The following is a 19,125-nucleotide window of genomic DNA, read 5'->3' as shown; positions in this document are numbered from 1 at the left end:
CCAAGGCTATTGTGAAAGTCCCTCCATCTATAGCCAAGCTCTGAAGTGCCAGCTTGATGCTTTTCCTTTGCCGCCAGGTGCTACCCTTATTCAGTATGTGGATGATTTATTGATTGCTGCTGATTCAGAGGATATTTGCAAAAACGTGACTGTTGCACTATTGCGTCACTTGTCTGACCTTCACCATAAGGTTTCACCTTCTAAATTACAATATGCCCACCAAGAGGTTACCTATCTAGGTCATCTCTTGTCGAAGGAGGGAAGGCGACTGACCCCAGAACGTATTCAAGCAATTGCACAAATGTCTGTCCCATCCACACAAAGAGAAGTGCGTGTCTTTCTGGGCATTACCTCTTATTGTAGACAATGGATTCCAAATTTTTCTTTGTTGGCTAAACCTTTGTTGGCACTCACTTTGAAAGACACACCCCAACCCCTCCCTTGGACTGATGAATGTCAGAAGAGTTTTTCGGATTTACGTGCTGCCCTGTGCTCTGCCCCTGTGTTGGGTACTCCGGATTACAGTAAGCCCTTCACCCTCTATGTCCATGAAAGAGATGGTTGTGCATTGTTAGTCTTAACACAGCGATTTGGAGACAAGCAGCGGCCATGTACCAACTTTTCGGCTACATTAGATCTTTTCGGCTACATTAGATCCAGTAGCCAAGGCATTACCCAGTTGTCTTAAAGCTACAGCAGCAGCAGCAATTTCTATTCAACAATCTGCTGGAGTGGTGCTTGATAACACTCTTATTGTCATGGTACCACATGCAGTGGATACCTTGCTAAATAGGACGAAAACGCAGCATCTTACGAGTGCTCGCTTGTGTGGTATGAGCTGACGCTCTTGGCTAGTCACGTGCACATCAAACGATGTAACACTTTAAATCCAGCCACATTGTTACCTCTTCCAGAAGAGAAAGGTATTGAGGAACAACATGATTGTTTTCTCCGTACTGAGGAGGAGACGAAAGGTAGGATTGATTTGAAAGATACACCACTAATGGACCCGGATGGGATCCTATGGGTGGATGGTTCTTGTTTTAAACTCCCTAATGGTGAAACAACTTCAGCTTACGCTGTTATCACCTTGCATACAATCGTGGAGACAGCACGCATCAGACATAATTCAGCTCAGGCGGCTGAACTGATAGCTTTGACCAGAGCATGTGTGTTATCTAAGGGGAAGAGAGTGAATGTATATACCGACAGCCAGTGTGCGTTTGGTGTGGCACATAGCTTTGGCCGTTTGTGGAAGGAAAGAGGATTCTTTACCTCCCACGGTACCAAAATACAGCATGGCCAGTTGGTAACTGATCTTCTTGAGTCACTTGCTTTGCCTACCCAGATAGCAATCATAAAGTGTAGTGCACATAAGACATACTGATGATGTTGGTCGTGGGAATGCTTTTGCGGATGAGGTAGTGAAAGAAACAGCCAGAGATGCTATGAGTCGCATGTATGTTGCGGGCCCTGCTAATTGGGTCAAGGAAAAAGGAATGTATGAGGATACAATAGAAAGTGTGAGATCGATTCAAGGAGAGGCTACAGAGAAAGAGTTGAGTAAGTGGAAAGAGAGTACAGGAATGTTAGACGCAATGGGATGTTGGATAGAATTGTCAGAACATCAGCGTTGGCTGTTACCAGATGCCTATGTACTGCCTGTAGTTGCTATGGCACATGGTCCAGCCCACATCAGTGCGAAAGGAATATGTAAGCTTCTGGCTCCAGTGTGGCTGAACGAAGGGATTCCAAAATGTGCAGATAATTTAGTGAAGCATTGTATCGTTTGCTTGATGCATAATCCAGGAAAGGGAACCCCAACTCCAGCAGGTCATTTTGCTCCCCCAACATATCCTTTTGAGGTGTTGCAAATTGATTATATTCACATGGAACGATGCAACAATCTCAAATAGGTTTTGGTGGTGGTGTGTGCCTTCTCCAGATGGATAGAGGCCTACCCCCTGAAAGACAATACTGCTTTGTCCATTGCCAAAGTTCTTCTGAAAGAGTTCTTCCCTAGGTTTGGTTTGCCGCGCATTGTCTGGAGTGACAATGGAAGTGAATGTGTGGGTCAAATTATGAGAAAGGTGTGTGGCAGTCTTGGGATCGTCCAGAAATTCCATGCGGCGAACCATCCCCAGTCAGCAGGTTTGGTAGAGTGCTATAACGGCACTCTCAAACTTAAGCTTGCAAAGGTACAGGCTAGCACGGGACTTGCCTGGCCGATGCCTTACCTTTGGCTCTCCTATCCACTAGAACAGCTGTACATTCTCGTTTGGGACTCAGCCCATACGAGGTTGTTTTTGGGCGCCCGGCTAATGTTTGGGGAGTCCCTCGGCCTAAAAAGTATTCTGACATACAGTATCCAATGCTGATTGATTACTAGCATGACCTCACCACTAAATTACGTGTTCTCCACCAACAGGTTCGAGACGCTTTACCAGAGGCCTCCACAGACCCAGGTCATTCTATCCAACCGGGAGACTGGGTCTGTGTGAAAAATTTTCAAAGGACAAGGAATTTGGAGCCTCGTTGGAGGGCGCCTCGGCAGGTTCTTTTGGTCACGCGTACAGCAGTGAAGGTCGATGGGAAAAATAACTGGATCCATGGCGTGCACTGCAAAAAGGTGCCCTTGCCTTTTGACCAGTGGGTCCGTAAGGGTGTAGGTGATTTTGAAGGCGAAAGGGTCCCTCGGTTTGTACCTTTCAGTAGTGCACACCTAGATGGAGCTCGGTCTGAAAAAGAAGATGACGACGTTTTACAAGAAGCAGTACCGCCACATCTTCGATTGAACACTACAGACCCACAGACACTATTTCATGACCAAACTGTGCTGAACAGAACTCAATATAATTTAAGGCCTAGACTGGTCAAGGACACCTGAAATTTTCATCTCTTTCGTGACATGTATCATCTGTCCAGGTTGCAGGGTCACGGTAGGAGTCTTGGTTTGTGACCTGTATAGTGGGTAGGCCCCCAGGACTTGCAGTGTCATAGGACGGCTAACGATCACAGCCAAGTGAGTAAGGAAGATTGCCGTGAGCAACAATTTTAGAGGATGGATGTCAAATTGCAGAAGAATAACAAGAAGGAAGAGATGAAAAAGAAATATTGTAAATTAGTGTACAGTCAATGTGGCATAACATTGTGTGTTCTTATGTTTTCTAGTATCTTATTGGCTTGTATAGGTTGGATTGTTCATATTATGCAGCACAAATCTGTGCCTACTTCTATCTCTTTGCCTTTTCATTCTACTATCTCCCCACACCAATTATATACGTTTCCCCAACATGAACTAATCAGGAGAACAGAATATTTTAACAATTCATTTGTCCAGTTATTGCACCAACACCAATTGGTAGTCAACACAACCGACTGTTGGGTGTGTGGACTTATGCCTCATACCACCGAAAAAGGGATGCCATATTTAGCCCTTCCATTTTCCTATGAAGGTTCCGCTTGGGCCTATTTTGTAATGTTCTCAAATGCATATCAGAACCGGTTTAGACGTCCAGCTAGTTCATATGGTAATGGACAAGATTTTAGTCATAGTTCTCTGATAAAAGGAATAGTGGCTATGGCTAGAATTGTGGAGAATGGCAAGATTCCAGTTGATGAGAAACGGGCATACGACGCTTGGAACATGACTCGTTACGCCACTAGCCTTACAGATAGGAGTAGACAGGGAAAATTCCCACCAATTTGGACTGTGCCTCATCAAGGTAACTTTTGTTTACAAATAAATGGCCAGACTACTGACGCTGGACAAGGAAAGAGTGTTTGTTCCCATACGTACATTCACACATCTCAGAATTCATCACCGTTAGTGCCATCCCAGGGCACGTATTTTTTCTGCCACGATAGAGCCTACACGTGGCTACCGACTGATTTTTCAGGAACATGCTATATAGCCTTTCTTCTCCCCCCTACATATACTGCTCCTTCGGGACATCACAGAAACAGATATGGCAGAGGGATTATTGATTCTAAAGACACGGCAGGGCAAGAGGGAGGTGATTTCCTTAAAGGATTTCTTCCTTTTTGGGGCCCAATGGCCAACAGTAGAAACATGAGACAATTGGTTTGTGTTGTTGAGACTACCATAGATGTCACTGTGGGAGCCTTGAGCAATCTCACAGCTGAACTTCAGACGGATCGTCTCATGACATTGCAGAACCGGATTGCGTTGGATGTGATTCTTGCAGATCGTGGTGGAGTTTGTAAATTGATCGTATCTAGCTGTTGCATTTATATACCTGACGACGCCCCTACGGTATACCAAGCCATCTCCAAATTACATGTGATCTCTGAGTCGATTCATCAGGACGAAGGAGATTGGTCTTTGTTGGAATGGTTTTGGAGATTACTGTCCAAATGGGGATGGAAGGTATTAACATTCCTTGGAGTGATTTTGACCATCATTTTTTCCTGTTGTAAATGTATGCAGTGTGGCCCCGCCATCTGTGGTCTTTGTGTCACTATGTGTGTCCCAAGGCCTGTGCCACGGAAGACGGAGAGCATTAAAATGATGTTGCAGCAACAGCTTGATGACCTCATGGCCATTGACGTCGACTCAGATTAAAATAAGTCTGTGTGTCTTGCCTGAGTAATGGCAAAAGGAAGGTTTGAGGTAATTCAGTTTCCGATCTCGTTCGTATTTAGCCACCATTTTGTGTCTTTCTGCCATTTTGTGTTGCCCTCACTCAGGCCGCACGGTGAACGAAGAGTTGTTTTCCTCATCCTACTGCAACGTGTCAAATAACTTCCTGCCTCTGTTTATAGCTGGTGTCAGGGTCCGGCCGACTCCACTAAACCTCATCTGGTCTGACTGATCCCTGTTTCAACTATCCGTTGGTTCGCACCATTCTTTCCTGACTTTATCTTATCCTCTGGCCTTCGCTATTCTTTACTCGTATTCTCTCATTTCACAACTGTCCTCTAGGCCATACAAATGTGTCCTGCCACCTGCAAGTCGACTTATAAATGATTAACTTGTGGGGAAGGGTGACAAACACAGTTGGGACAGGGGCTTATTTAAGTTACTTAATATCTTGTTTTCACATTCTGCTCATTGGTTGACCCTGTATGCATTGGGAGTGTTCTTTGTGAATCTGTATGCTATAAAAGATTGTGCGCCACGAAGTAAAGTGGCAGTCTCCTAAGAACATACCAAGTGTACTTCTGGGACAACTGTACTTAGCTGCAGCTAATAAATCTTATCTTCTACGCCTAACGGAGTGTCCCGTGTCTCTGTTCGACAAAGCAGGTGAACTCAGGAGATTAAGGCGTACCCTGCGCCACCAGGCCCCTAAGGTCTTGGTTCTTCACTGTTTTTACTGTTGATTTCTCCGATATTAAAACAAACATTGCCTGCAGCAAGCTCAAATCCATGCAGTCTCCCATACCTTGCATAACACTTATAAAGTGTGTCTTTACAAGTTCAAAACTGCCCTCATTACAAATATCGTCAACCTTTTTAGCTATCTATTTCACTAAAGGGGACCACTTTTATTTTGGTGCCAGGGCCTATTTTCTGTCCCACTCCGACACTGATAAAACCCCACTGTATAGCAGGCTAATGGTCATATATTTGGTGGTTCATCGGACTGTAACTTAGCTTTCTTCAGATAGCTTAGGATTGTTGGTCAAAAAGCTTGAAATGGATTAGTGTATCCTTTTAACATCAGAGCTATGAAGGGGGACTTGTGAAGAACTGACAGTACTATAGTTATGTACCAGAGATCTTCAATGAACTCAGTCCTACTTTTCCTCATCACAGTCATAGTTCCCTTCGATACCTTCCCCCATTTGGTCTTTTATCGACAGTTGTGACACAGCTTAATTCTAAAAAGGACTTCTACATGAGGTTCTTATTTAATGCAAAGGACTATTACGTTGTCTGTTAGCCAGACGTGAATCCCTCTCCTAATACAAGTGGGTGACTAAGGGCTTCATTACGACTGTCTCGGATTTAGATGCAGAGACACCGGGGTGAGGAAGAGGCTGAATTCGCTGACGGGGATTGCCAGTTATTTCCCTTGACATGTGGAATAACATGCAGACCCAGAAATATGAAAAACAAATTCACATGTTTCACCATTCCAGGTGAAATAATAGGCCCAAATTTGCACCCATTTACCCGCGGTTTAGAGCAGGTGGTAATTGGGTGTGGGTCTTTGTGGAGGCCTGTGGTGTGGGTTATGTGTGGTGAGTGGAGGATAGAGCAGGTTTGAAATGAGCTGGGGGTGGCGTTTGCTGCTCTCCCTTGCTGCAGAAAAAGGTGGCCGCACACAGCAGCTGCCTGTAGCCCTTTCAGAACCTAACAAAGGCTCTTGGTCTGGCATCTCCCATCCCAGAATGCACAAGATCCACTATTTTCAGACCCAGTACTTCTAGATCCAGAGACATAGGATAAGTTGTGGAGTGATTATCCCACCACCACATAAGCCTGGGCAGTGAACTCTGCTCCGCTCGTGGAATTTGCAGAGTTTTCCACACTCTGCGTTACGTAGAGCTCACAGAGTTCGTTTTTTTCCTCACTCGCACTTGTCAACATCAGGTTGGTGAGCACAAGCAAGGAAAACCCACCTACCGGCGAGATTTTTCCTCGTTCAAGATTGTCAACATCAAGTTGGCGAAAGCAAGCGTGAAAAATCAACCTCCAGGCGAGATTTCTCAACGTGGGCAGTTGGATTTTTCATTGTGAGTGGTCGCGTATGCTTGCACACACACGCTTTGAGAAACCGTCTGTTTGCGCTGAGAAAGCTGCCGCTCGAGTAAAAAATCTATTTGAGCGGCAGACAGGAAGCAGTGCCCGATTGCGCTGTGCATGGTGCTGTTTGCGATAGTTGCACAGTGCGGACAAACACCAGGCGCTGAAAATCACTGCGAACTGCACTACTCTGCTTGTGAAGCTCCGTGTAACGCGGCAGATTTTTTTTTCCCCACTTCGCAGAGTTCTGCGTAGCGGAACTCCGCCCAAGCTTGCGCCACAGCGATACTGCTTCTGGCCCCTGGTAATGATGGCCTAAGGATATGAACTAAGTTTTCATGTTAAAGAGCTATACCGTCTTGTAGTGCAGCTTCACAATGTACACACTCAATTTCTGCCATCAAAACAGGATTCAAACTATTGATACACATCAGTGGCGGCTGGTGACATTTGAAAGTGGCGAGGCGTAAAACAATTGTCTCACTGCAGAAAGAGAGCGTTGCGAGCAAGCCCAAACCACTTAGGGGAAGTTTGGGGGGCTTCTCCCCCGAGAAAATTTTGAAAAAAGAGTGGACAAATGGCGCATTTTCAAGCAAATTTGAGAAGGCAGGAAGGTTAATAAAGCAATTGTGAATCTATTCTAACAAAGACAATGACTGGCAAAACTGTCAGTCTAATCGGTGCATATCAGACACCGGCTTACCACGTACTCTGTCCATCTGTGCCACTGTGTGCTATTCTTTCACAAGTGATGATTTGTACTAAACTGAGCTGGTATTCCTTGAATTCCACAAAGGTCCCTAGTATTCCAAAGGAAAATTCAACTCATCCATCAAAACAGTGCGAGACTGAAATTCTTCTGTGTGGGACAAACACAGGAAGGAAACCACTGAACCAAGATGAGACAACTGAGATAGACGCTAGAGCCAGCCAGTCATGTGCAAGGGGCTGACTTAAGCCCACTTTAAGTTCATGTCATGTATGGAGACGAGAAGTGTAGGCCCTATCCATACTAGTACGTAAAGCTAAATGTGTAAACATTCCTATGGGCAGTGTCCACCTTTTTGTCTGAAAGGTTGCATTTGGTAGCAGCGCTCCCACAGCTTGTTGTGCAACATATTTTTGGCTGTTACAGAAAAATAAAGGAACAGGGAGAGGGAAGGGTCAAACCTTTGACCTCTCACAAGACCCTGTTTCAGACCACCAGCTTGGTCCACATCTGTGTAACAAATTGCCTGTGACTCTTAAGGGCTCCAGCTATGAGCCCCTTAACAAACGAGCGGGCCATCTCCTAACTTCTTATTTTCTCCTCTCATCCATATCATTTTAAGAGATAATTAGCGCTCTAAAACCTCTGAAGCAGCAGGCTGCCTGCTGCACAAACACACGTCATCAGTCAAGCAGAACACGCCATCTTTTATTCTTAAAGCCAAGTAGGGCAGAGTGAACGAGAACTTTTTTGTGAGGTTGTCTTTGTACATGTTCAAAGAAAGAACACTTTGATAAATACTTTCATAACACCGGGATATGAAGACAAACTCTCTGACCAGTGAGTAATGCGGTCTAACCTGCAGGCAGCACTTTAATTTGGCTTGCACGATGTTCTGCCAAGGAAAGAAATCATCCTCAAGAGTGACTGTATCCTGTGAGTCATTCAAATGTAAATGAGTTCATTTTGGCTTCCAAGAAAGATATGAAGCTTGCTGTTTGCACTTTAAGAACAAAAACGTATCTCCCAATACACGTGTATCATTACTGTGAATATATCACCGATCACAGCATGCTGAAGTGCTCAGCCTGAGTGAGAACATGGCGATCAATGACACGCCTGTAATTCCTCATGGTAATGACGTGGATCAGCTCTAATCTCAAAGCAGCAGAGGATTTCCATTTTAATGGCGCAGGCACATAAAAAGGAGCGAGGACAAAATATATATGCCCACTCAGCTAAAAAAGGTACACAGTTCACGTGATTTGATGCTTGTTCACTGTAAGGTCGTTCTTGCACTTACTACAGCAAGCCAGTGAGCCCACCGTCAGCCAAAGGAGGTCCCAGTTCACCAAAGATGCATGAAACTATGAGGAATCGGCAACTTAATTACACACTGTGGCAGAGGATTTCTGTACATATACGTACTGCATGACGACAGCCCTTGGTCAGCCTACGACCAGTGGCGTAACGCAACACGAGTCTTCTTGCAGCACGTGACCCTTAAAACTCCTATCTCACAAATTTTCATGGCACATTGGCTGATTGGGGTTCCCCGAAGTGTGACGGGTCCCCTGAACTACAAGGGCCTGCTTTACCCTTTAAATATTAACCGGCGCATGGTAGCAACGGGTCTCACCAAAATCCTCAAGTGGCAGGGTGTGCACTGAGAAACATTTCAGACTCCGATATGCCCTGAGTCTATCCCGAAGGTGGGGGTATCAATGTTTGGGGTACCACCTCCAAGACTACAAATACTAAAATACACTACTCACCCACAATTCAATACATTTTAGCATTGAGTGAAACTAAAAGGCTGTGCACAGAGTAAAATCAACATAATAAAGTTTTTCTCGGACCGCACTGGCGGTATTTGAGCAACTCCCGCCTTCGCCTGTAAACGCAGGCCGGAGAAGTGCATGGCACTGGGGCTGACCAAACAGTCAGGGCCCACAACAGTGGGCAAGCCACTCCCCTCCTGCCTTCAAGCAGGACCGCCCACCCGCCCGCCCCCAACCATTTTATGTTTCTGCTTCGCGCACTGCGAGAAAGCAGTAGGGCAACGCCCCCACGCCCCAATGGAGGAGCGGCCACTGATACACATGCTCCACGGTACCATAAACAAAACCCGGTTTCAGCAAACTACAAACAGCTCCTGGTTTAGTTATCCTGCCTGGATGTGCCACAGAAAAAACACACAGTGCTAATATACAATGGAATTAACTGTAATGGGTAAAGAATATCTAACGTCGCACTGAAAGATAACATTGAATTGCGCATGCACGGGTAATTACAAAAGAAGAATTCTTAGCTTGCCCTGGGATGAAAATCAAAACACAATCCCGGTGCCCGCCGGAAAATGAACGCTTCAATTTTCTTGTCTCTGTCTTGTGAGGATTTCTTGGATTTCTCAACTGCTGTCCGCTTTATCTTCATCAGATCTAAACCAAACAAATTTATGATCACTATTACATAATAAATATGTGTCTTTGCGCAAAGAGCGGATTGACAAAAGGTTTTATAAATATAAATGATAACAAAAACCATGGAGTAATTTTAACATCAGTCATTCTCATAGTATCTTTATTCCACAGATAATTGTAAAAGAACAGTAAAATTCAATATAAATACAAGCGAATAAAAAGCACACATAATTCGAAACATTTGCAGACATTTCAGAAAACTCCCCACAGAAGATAAGACTACAAGGCGACTTAAAGTACTAAAGAAATAAAGTGCATGTTTGCATTTCGTACAATTCATTCAGTTGTTTCATTGCCCTTTTTAATTCATCTTTCTTCCCAGTAATGACTCCTTCAGGAACCTATTCTGGCATCCAAACAAAATCGTTTTACAAATGATTGAAAGTTCCTTGTCTTTATAGTAGGCGTAGTAGTTAAAATTCTAAAAATCAATCCAATAATGTAAAAGTAGAAAACAAACCTTTTTGGATCATTTAGACAAAATATGCATTAACACATCCAAAACACTCTGGTGAAAATAACATGAACATCAGATATTTGGTGTGTTTTTGCTCCTGATTATGATCTTCGTGGAAAATAACACGAGCAAACATTTTTTTGCATAGTTTTTGCTTGTGTTTTTACTCCTTGTAATGTTGTGCATCGGCATTAGCACCAGCTAAAAGACAATTCATACTGCCTATGTGGAAGCTTAATTTGTGTTCAGCTCCTAATGGGAGCAATGTCCAAAACTGGTGAAAATGCTATTGAGTCCCTTACTCAGAGGTATAAGTAACCCTTAGAAGGAGGGCTTTAAGTGGGACAAGTCCTGCCAGGTCTCAGACATGGTAGTAATTAAAAAACAACTTTGAAACGGGTCCCTACCGGGCTCTATACTCCTTTTCTTAACTTTATTGACAAGACCACTGATTGATTTCTAAACCAAGGCTGTAAAAACTCTTAAGGTATTCCATGTCATTCATGGAATCTCTGTTTACATTTCCCATGTTTTATTTCACCTTCCAGTCCCTGGGAGTATTTGCTTTTTTCAAGATGTTGTACTTCTGTATTTTTTCCATGCAACATAGGACTCTTTTGTAGTGCATATTTTGAACTCAGATTGACTCCAGGTTTCTGACTGAGTACAGTTCTTTGGTGTCATATTTCCAGAATTGAAACATTTTCAATTCTAATTAATTAAATCAAAATCATTACTGGTATTCATTTATCTGATACAGCTAAAAATCATGTAACAGCCAATAGATCTGGCGTGCATTGATTATATGTGGTGGTTTGAATGTGACATGTCTGGGTGCAAGAACAGAAAAAATCACAGAAGCACCCAGATACTGATTAGGTGATACAGTGTGTGAAGCACAGGAGTTTAGTTTACATGTTTTAATCTACACTGTTATTTACATAGGCCACACCTCTTGGAAAGGACTGCTACTTACACCAGTGGAAAAATGCAAAACGATAGGGCCCACCTGCAGAATGTGGTGAGGGCCCCTGAGACTCTCACATCTCTCAGACATTCATAGGCCTAGGTTAGGTTGTATGAGGCACAAGGGCTTTGGTGCCCTGTGTTACACCTCTGAGTTATAGTTATAGTTATAGTTATAGTTCTATGCCCACCCTACCTTCCTCATCCAACTTAAAAGTATTGCTATATATGTATATGAAGATATATTAAGCACAAACGTGTGAAGGTAGAAGAAATTCATACTGTAACTCAAGAAAAATTATTGTATTATTATAACCTGTAACCAACAAAAAATGTCAATGTTGGCCTTTTAAGAGAGACTGACACAATTGACTCATTTTGTCCCTTGCAAAACCATCTGGCCAACTTGTACAAGTTTTCAACATCACGTTAGCAATCTTCATGGATTATCTTCAAAAATCACTTCTGAACAAGTGTCACAGTTCATCTTCGTTTTGTGCTGCTTAAGTCGTTTATTTTATTCAACATGTGTACATGTTTCAATGTACAGACCGAATCGCAAGCTGAGTGGGTAATCAAACCCTAAAGCAGTACTTCATCTTAAATTCTCCAGCTCTTGGGCTGACTTGCTTTAGCAAGCAGAGTGTGTGTCTGTGCCTTATTAACTAAACTTTTAAATGCATTTCCATATCCCAAGGTTGCTGAAGCATCTTGTAGTTCTGATCCTAGTTCTATTTATAGAGGACAGGCTTCAGGCACTAAACTATGTATGTACCGATTTGGTAGAAGCCTGAAGAGTTTTTAAAGGGTACATAGACATTTGGTATACAGCATTCTGACTTATTATAAGTGTATGGTTAAGGTATTTTTACCTGCTGAAAGCCTATTCTTTTGTTAGGCAAGTTTTCGCCTCCAAATTTTGGGCCAAATATTTGAAACATATTCATATCAGATACTATCATGGGAAAACAGGAAGGTTTAGCTCCCAAAGACATCAGTTACTTTGAAAAAACAGTCAAAGGAGAAGAAACCTGAAGTTCACTCACATGTCTGGCCAATGTTATGGTGGAAAGAAAGACATTTTAACTCAGAAGAATGTAAGGGCTCAAATGACTGGCTCATTCAAAAAGCCAACAGTGAAGATCCTACTGATAATGAAAGTGAAGGAGGGAACGCATGCTGAAGGTGTCTTAGAAACCCGAAACACAAAAGTCTTTATCATGAGCAAAAGTTCCGCAGAGTAAAAATTCCACAGATACGCAGTTGTACAAACTTCTTTTTATTCCAAGCGTCCAGTACCAGATTCACAGTGTTACAGCCAATCTTTCATCATTAGAATTGAAATCCTGTGTTTAAAACCTCATAGACACTGAAGTCTATTCAGAAAAACAGTTATCGCTGATGTAGCCAACACGTGTTTTGCCTGGGGTCAATCTCCCATCGACTTCCTCAGGGCTACAATAAAGCAAAACACCATAACTGTCTGTACTGCTAACCGGCCGTAGGGTTAGTATGGTGTGAAGTTCCAAATCAAGGGACAAATAGGAACCGTGATCCTAAATGTTAAAATTAAAATTAAAGGTAAAGTAAGAGGAAAGGAAGATAATGATGGTATCATAGATGAAAGTAATCACCTCAAATCAAAGTTTATCCAATGTACCACCAAATAAACATGCCCATTAATCATACCAAAAGTGAAGCCCGGAAAGGGCAAGTAAATCAAAATATTGCAAGTCCAAACAACATAGTGCCAGTGTGTGAGCGAATGTCAACTCACCACATTAACCCAAGTAAAATCAAATCATATCATCTGTGAAAGGCATATATATCCTCCAATACCTACTCACAAAATTATATTATTGGGCAGGCTCTCATGAGCAAATAGTAAAGAATCATATATAAATTAGTATTAAAAGTCCATACCTAATACTCAAAGAGGTCCTTATAGATAGTTATCGATATGTAATCTGTAAAAAATAATAAACAGAACAGCGTAATAATGCGCAAAGTAATATTGCACAGAAAGCAACACCTCTGATAAGCATCAAGATTAATTGGTCAAAACACTAGTAATCTCAAATTAGTGCTGTCATCTCTTGGTCTCCGTGTGTTTAAATTTACAGTTAAGAGGGACCATTCATGAGAAATATCTTACCTCATGATCAGAAGGAGAGGGCTCCTTTCTGAAACAGCGGCATGTCGCACGCACGCCATACTTGATTCTCTATATATACCAGAAATACAAACCGCTTCCATTTGTGAGCGACAAACAAGAAATTGTTAAAAAACGTGTCGTACGCCATCTTGTACAAAGTCTACAAATATTTACCCATAATCAAATATTCAAGTATACTAGGCATCCACGAGAACTAATATTAGCCTGTAGTCAAGTCATTCACGTATACTTGACATTGATAGAAAACAAATACTAGTGATTCCAAACATTACAATCACACGATAGGTTTCCGTGTGATTTGGTTTATAGTTAGCGGGGACCATACCGGGAGTGCAAATGTTTCCATACGTGAACGAACTATTACAGAAGATTTCAGACGCGGTGTACATGAGCGCCATACCGGAAGTGCAAACAGTTTCATTTATGAGTGAACTATCACAGAAGAATTCAAAACGTGGCATACATAGGCGCCATCTTGAAGTTCCCAAATTAACAATTACTAGCCAGGAGCTATAGGAAACACCTAGGAATTGCAGCAATGACACAGAATTTGAACTTAATGTTGAGGACATAGAACAGAGGTTCCTTGCTAGAGGCTATAATAAAGATATTATCCTGAGGACCAAAAAAAGATCATTAAGGTTAAAATGGACCTAAGGGAACGTAAAAGAGACAAAAACTCTAAAACACCCATTAGACTTGTGAAAAGTTACCATCCCTGGTCACACCATACTAACCCTGGGCCGGGTTACTGATACAGACAGTTATGGTGTTTCGCTTTATTGTAACCTGAGGAAGACAATGGGAGATTGACCCCAGACGAAACACGTGTTGGCTACATCAGCGATAACTGTTTCTCTGAATAGACTTCAGTGTCTATGAGGTTTTGAACACAGGATTTCAATTATAATGGTGAAGGATTGGCTGTAACACGGTGAATTTGGTACTGGACACTTGGAATAAAAAGAAGTTTCAACAACTGCGTATCTGTGGAATTTGAACTTTTCTGAACTTTTGCTCAGGATAAAGACTTTTGTGTATTTCTATATGAACACACATTTCTGCGATATCCAATGCAAATCGAAGGATAGCATTAACATCACCTCAAAAGGATCTCAGGAGCTGGCCTTACACCAGTATTCAAATGTTGACCATCTACTAGAGTAAACGTTCCTAGTGGATGGTTACCTTGCAGCAAGAAAATTCTCTATCAATTATGCATTGAAATTGAACTTAGCTACGGTTAACCATTCAAAAGCCAAGCCTGAAAGTTTAGTGATTTCAGGTTTATATGAAACAACTCACTATTCTGGGCCAGGAGCTACTCCTGGCTTTTGAGATGCCAAGAAGAATCTTGCACCAACCCAACGGAAATAGATCAGGAAACCACAGTCTCCTCTCCCAGCCCAGTCCGAGACCACTAAGAAAGTCTTGGCCTGGTGAAATCTGGTTCTCAGAAGAACTGCTTAGCTCAATAGTATTAGTGGAAACACATAAAGGAGAGGGTAGTAACAAAGAATCGTGAACATGTTACCCCACCATTGTTTTCTTCCCTATGTTAGCAGACTGTCCAGTGTTTTGCGCAGAAACCTTGCAACATGGCGCCCAACACGGGGCAGTCTGCAGAGTGCTCATGTTAACATAGAGAAGACGACAATGTCCCCATGGGCCATGTGACAATGCTGTATGCTGAGAGAACAAAGGTGGGAGGAGTGTGATCCTTCTGTTTGCCTGTACCTATTCTGTTGAGCTGTACTGACAATATAGATAGCTTTATTTGTGAGTGTTTTGTGTGTGCGGAGGGGGACAAAGAGGCATTACATCCTCCTCTACATCAACTTAGCCAGTTTATTCATAATAACCAGGAATTAATTTCATTTGTTCACTATTAAATGAAAATGTTCTGTAGAATTAAGATCACAGAGACGCCTTAGATTAGTTGCACATTTATCATGTCTTATAATGCTGTTCGATGTGCTCTTGGACTTGATGAAGACACATTCAAGATGTGAGCTAATATGTTCATGTCCAACCTTAAAATATAATTTAAAAAAGTGGATCTATAAGTTAAGACCGCACAATCATTTGTTTCACTGGTAGGTGGCCAAGAGCAAGAAAAGAAATGGGCTTCGAAATCGACATTAGTTGTTGTTTCCTTAAAAGACTAAAAGAAATATCTGATGACACTGTACCTCTTAAAAAAACATAAAATCAGAAATCATCCATACCATGGTCTAACTCGATTTCAGCAGATGTAAGAGAATTTGTCATAAATTGAAAATTAAATGGAAGAAACACAAACTAGCTTATGACTTGGTGAAACTAAAATTGGCACTTCAGGAGAACAAAAAGGCAATTTTTGCTGGGGCTAGGAGGGGTGGTGATTAAAATAAATAAATTAAATAAAATCCTCCTTACCTGAGTATAGGCCAATCACGATGTTGCTGTCACCAGCATGACAGCAGCATTGTGATTGGTCTGATTAGCCTGGTCCAGTGCTCAGAGAAGGAGTGGGAGCCTGTGCATGTTCTCCACCCAGATGTGCAATACAGCCGGTGGAGAAATGCTAAGTGTGCATGTCTGTTTGGCTGACCCAAGACAGCCAGTCAAACCCGTCATGCAAAATTAAGTGTACCAACCATACCTGCCACCACTCGTCACATAGCCCAGCCCCTCCCCACCCTAACCTGGCTTGTACTAAAAATAAAATGATAATAACGTAACGTTATTAACATTGTGTTATCATTTAATTTTTTCTTTTGCACTCAGTAGGGCAACGTTTCTCTGCCATTTGCGGAGAAGCCGCCGCTTTCAGTGTGGGTCAGGAGCATTAAGGTCTCCCTCCCTGTACTTTGTTGGGAGGCCCCCTTAAGTTTTATTATGCCACTGTGTGAATATGCAACTGCACAGAGTGATTTACGCATAATGAGGATAGAGTAAGGAATCTTATTATCATTATTATATATGTACTACAATATACTGTTTAGAATAATATATATCACATTTGGGTCTTTTAATTGCACAAAATGCAGTGGCATAACAAGATGCGTTTCTGAGAATACTGTGAAATATGATAAATATTTCACAGTTCCTTGTGAAATATGAATTTCATCATCATAATAACAGACCCTAAAGCATGCTGCAGAGTTTAACTATTGTTGTGGCTACTAGGATTATATGGCATGCAGGACAATATTATCTAGCAAGGTTTCTAAATTATGCAGTAAAAATTCAAATCATGCAGCACATTTTCAGACAGTATTTTTTCATCCCTGACCCTCACCATTGGCCACTGTCTGACTAACAATGTATTAATTGAAAGGTTACCAAAAATCTAAACATTCTAATTGCCATCAAAGTCCACAGTTAGCTACGCTATGAAGAAAAAAATACCTACCTTCTATCTGGCGTAATAATGGTCCTATACTGTCATCTTTGGGTTATGCTGGAATTTAGAAACCAAGGGCCTTCACCTTTGTGGTTTACGATGAATGTTCATCAATGACAATATAGTACCATATTACATTGTTACACATAATGGATTCCCTCTTCTATTCTCTCTCTCTCAACAGACAGACAGAAAGACAGACAGACAGTTATTGGTTTGGCCAGCACGTTAAACGGGGGGCTTACCAGTGGAGTCTAATCCTTTCCTCATATACCACCTCGTTATTCTGCCATCTGCAGATACAGAGATCAGCATTTCTCCCTTGTCTTCTCCCAAAGTGCACCTGTCTTGGTCCAGCCACTTCAACTGCCAAACAGGACTTGTATGTTTGCCAGGACTTTGACTAAAATAAATTAATTGAAAGCAGTTAACAAAAGGCAAATGTTTATTTAGTGCAGCTTGTTAACAATCATTAAACTTTAGCTAAAAAAACATGCTTTAAGTGTGTTCAACATGAATTATCACCGATTTACTCAAATTTACAGAGTTTTGAGGATATATTTACGGTTTTACTGGTTGAAGTGCTCTACAGCTGTGGCCACTCCCCTACAGCCAGCTCCAAAAACCGTGAAAAATAAAAGTTTAATAAAATTAATTTATACAATATTATTTTTCCCAGTCTGCAGTGTGTTTGGGGGCAGGCCACTGCAGCTGACTGGCAGCAGGGAGTGTTGCGCACTCCACCAGTTTACAGTGCACATGTCACTTTTGCTGGCTGTCTCGTGACAGCCGGCCTGACATGTGCAATATAAACCTCTCTACCCAACTGTCTAAGACAGCTCGGTGAAGAGCAGGCACATGCCCCCAGTGCCTGTGGGAGCGTCGAGGCAATCCGCTTCAGCCAACCCTGGCACTGCTCTCATGCTGCTAACATTATTAGTAGCATGAGAGCAGTACTCGGATTGGTGTGGAGAACTGCTGCAGCCTGCATCAGAGTAGCAACAAGGGACTGAAGCAGGAGGACCGGAGTTGAGCTAGGCATGCAGTGGGCGACTATATTTTTATTTTATTATTCTTAACCCACTGATGCACTGTAAGAATTGCACTGCCTTCAGCATCAATGCCAGAGCCCTCAGTCATGGTTCGTTATAGCACCATTGATCAGGTGTTTCGCTTTATCCTTATATACTGGAAAGTAGTGTTTCTGAGCAAAGGCAGTCTTTATGCCACATTTGTGGATTTGAAGTCGGCCTTTGACCACGCACCAAATTGTGGGTAACCTTGAAAGACCTAGGGTTGCCAAGTCAACTCTTATCAATAGTAATTAGGCTGCACGAGGATAACTCAGCTAGAATCTGATGGGGGTCCCAGGGCAGGGATACTAGTACATTCCCAGTAGAGCGAGGGGTGCGCCAAGGGTGCGCTATGGCACCCACCCTATTTTCGTTGTTTATCAACGGCATAGTGGATCACATATCATCCGTGAATACTGATGCCCCAACACTTGCAGGGACCAAAATACCCATTTTAATGTTCACCGACGATACCTTGATAATTTCAAAAACCCCGAGTGGACTGCAGCAAGCTTTGCTTATCTTTGAAGAATTTTGTACAGCTCGTGGTCTAGAAATCAATGTATCTAAGACGAAGTTCATGACTTTTAATTCATATAATGTTTTTAAAGGAAATATTTTAATGAATAATCAACCACTGGACCAAGTTAGAATGTTCACTTATTTGGGGGTAAACATTCAAAGGGACATGAAGTGGAATCAGCAAATTGATCTTGCCACACTTAAACATCGTCAACTGGCAGGTGGGCTAAATGCGGAGCACAAAAAGTCACTCACTAAACCTATGCGACCTGTGCTCCAGGTTTACGACATGAAAGTGATCAGTGCGGCCCTTTATGCCGCCGAAGTCTGGGGGTTCGAGAATAAGCCCAAACTTAGAGTCTCTGAAAATAGATTCCTGCGTAGTATCACCAATCTCCCCCAAAGTACACCACAGTGCCCTCTGCTCTACGAGCTTGGCAGAAAGTCCATATCAGGTATTGCAAAACTACGTCCTGTTTTATACTGGCGTAGATTGTGGACTACGCCGGAATTGAAGTTGTATGCATTGGGTTTCATATATGTTATTAATTCTGATTCATTCCACAAGATAAGTTGGTTGTGGGGAGGGATGTCCTTACAAGTATGGGGATGAGTTCCCTTTGGTTGGATCCACTC

The 19,125-nt window shown here is 42.4% G+C and overlaps 1 protein-coding gene across 1 annotated transcript in view; it reads right to left on the bottom strand.

The window, feature by feature from the left end:
• DNAI4 (dynein axonemal intermediate chain 4) overlaps window positions 1–19,125 on the bottom strand; it is a 365,428-nt gene that overhangs the window by 76,114 nt on the left and 270,189 nt on the right. The window contains exons 12-13 of the mRNA XM_085600143.1: window positions 17,140–17,297; window positions 9,741–9,865 (exon numbers count right to left, since the gene is read on the bottom strand). Of these exons, the coding sequence (XP_085456269.1) occupies window positions 9,741–9,865; window positions 17,140–17,297 (283 nt within the window). The remainder of the gene's footprint in view (window positions 1–9,740; window positions 9,866–17,139; window positions 17,298–19,125) is intronic.

Source organism: Triturus cristatus, chromosome 4_2 (genome assembly GCF_964204655.1).
Source record: "Triturus cristatus chromosome 4_2, aTriCri1.1, whole genome shotgun sequence".
Lineage (NCBI taxonomy): Eukaryota > Metazoa > Chordata > Amphibia > Caudata > Salamandridae > Triturus > Triturus cristatus.
The sequence above is the reverse complement of the archived record's forward strand: the minus strand, read 5'-3'. Positions and strand labels throughout refer to the sequence as shown.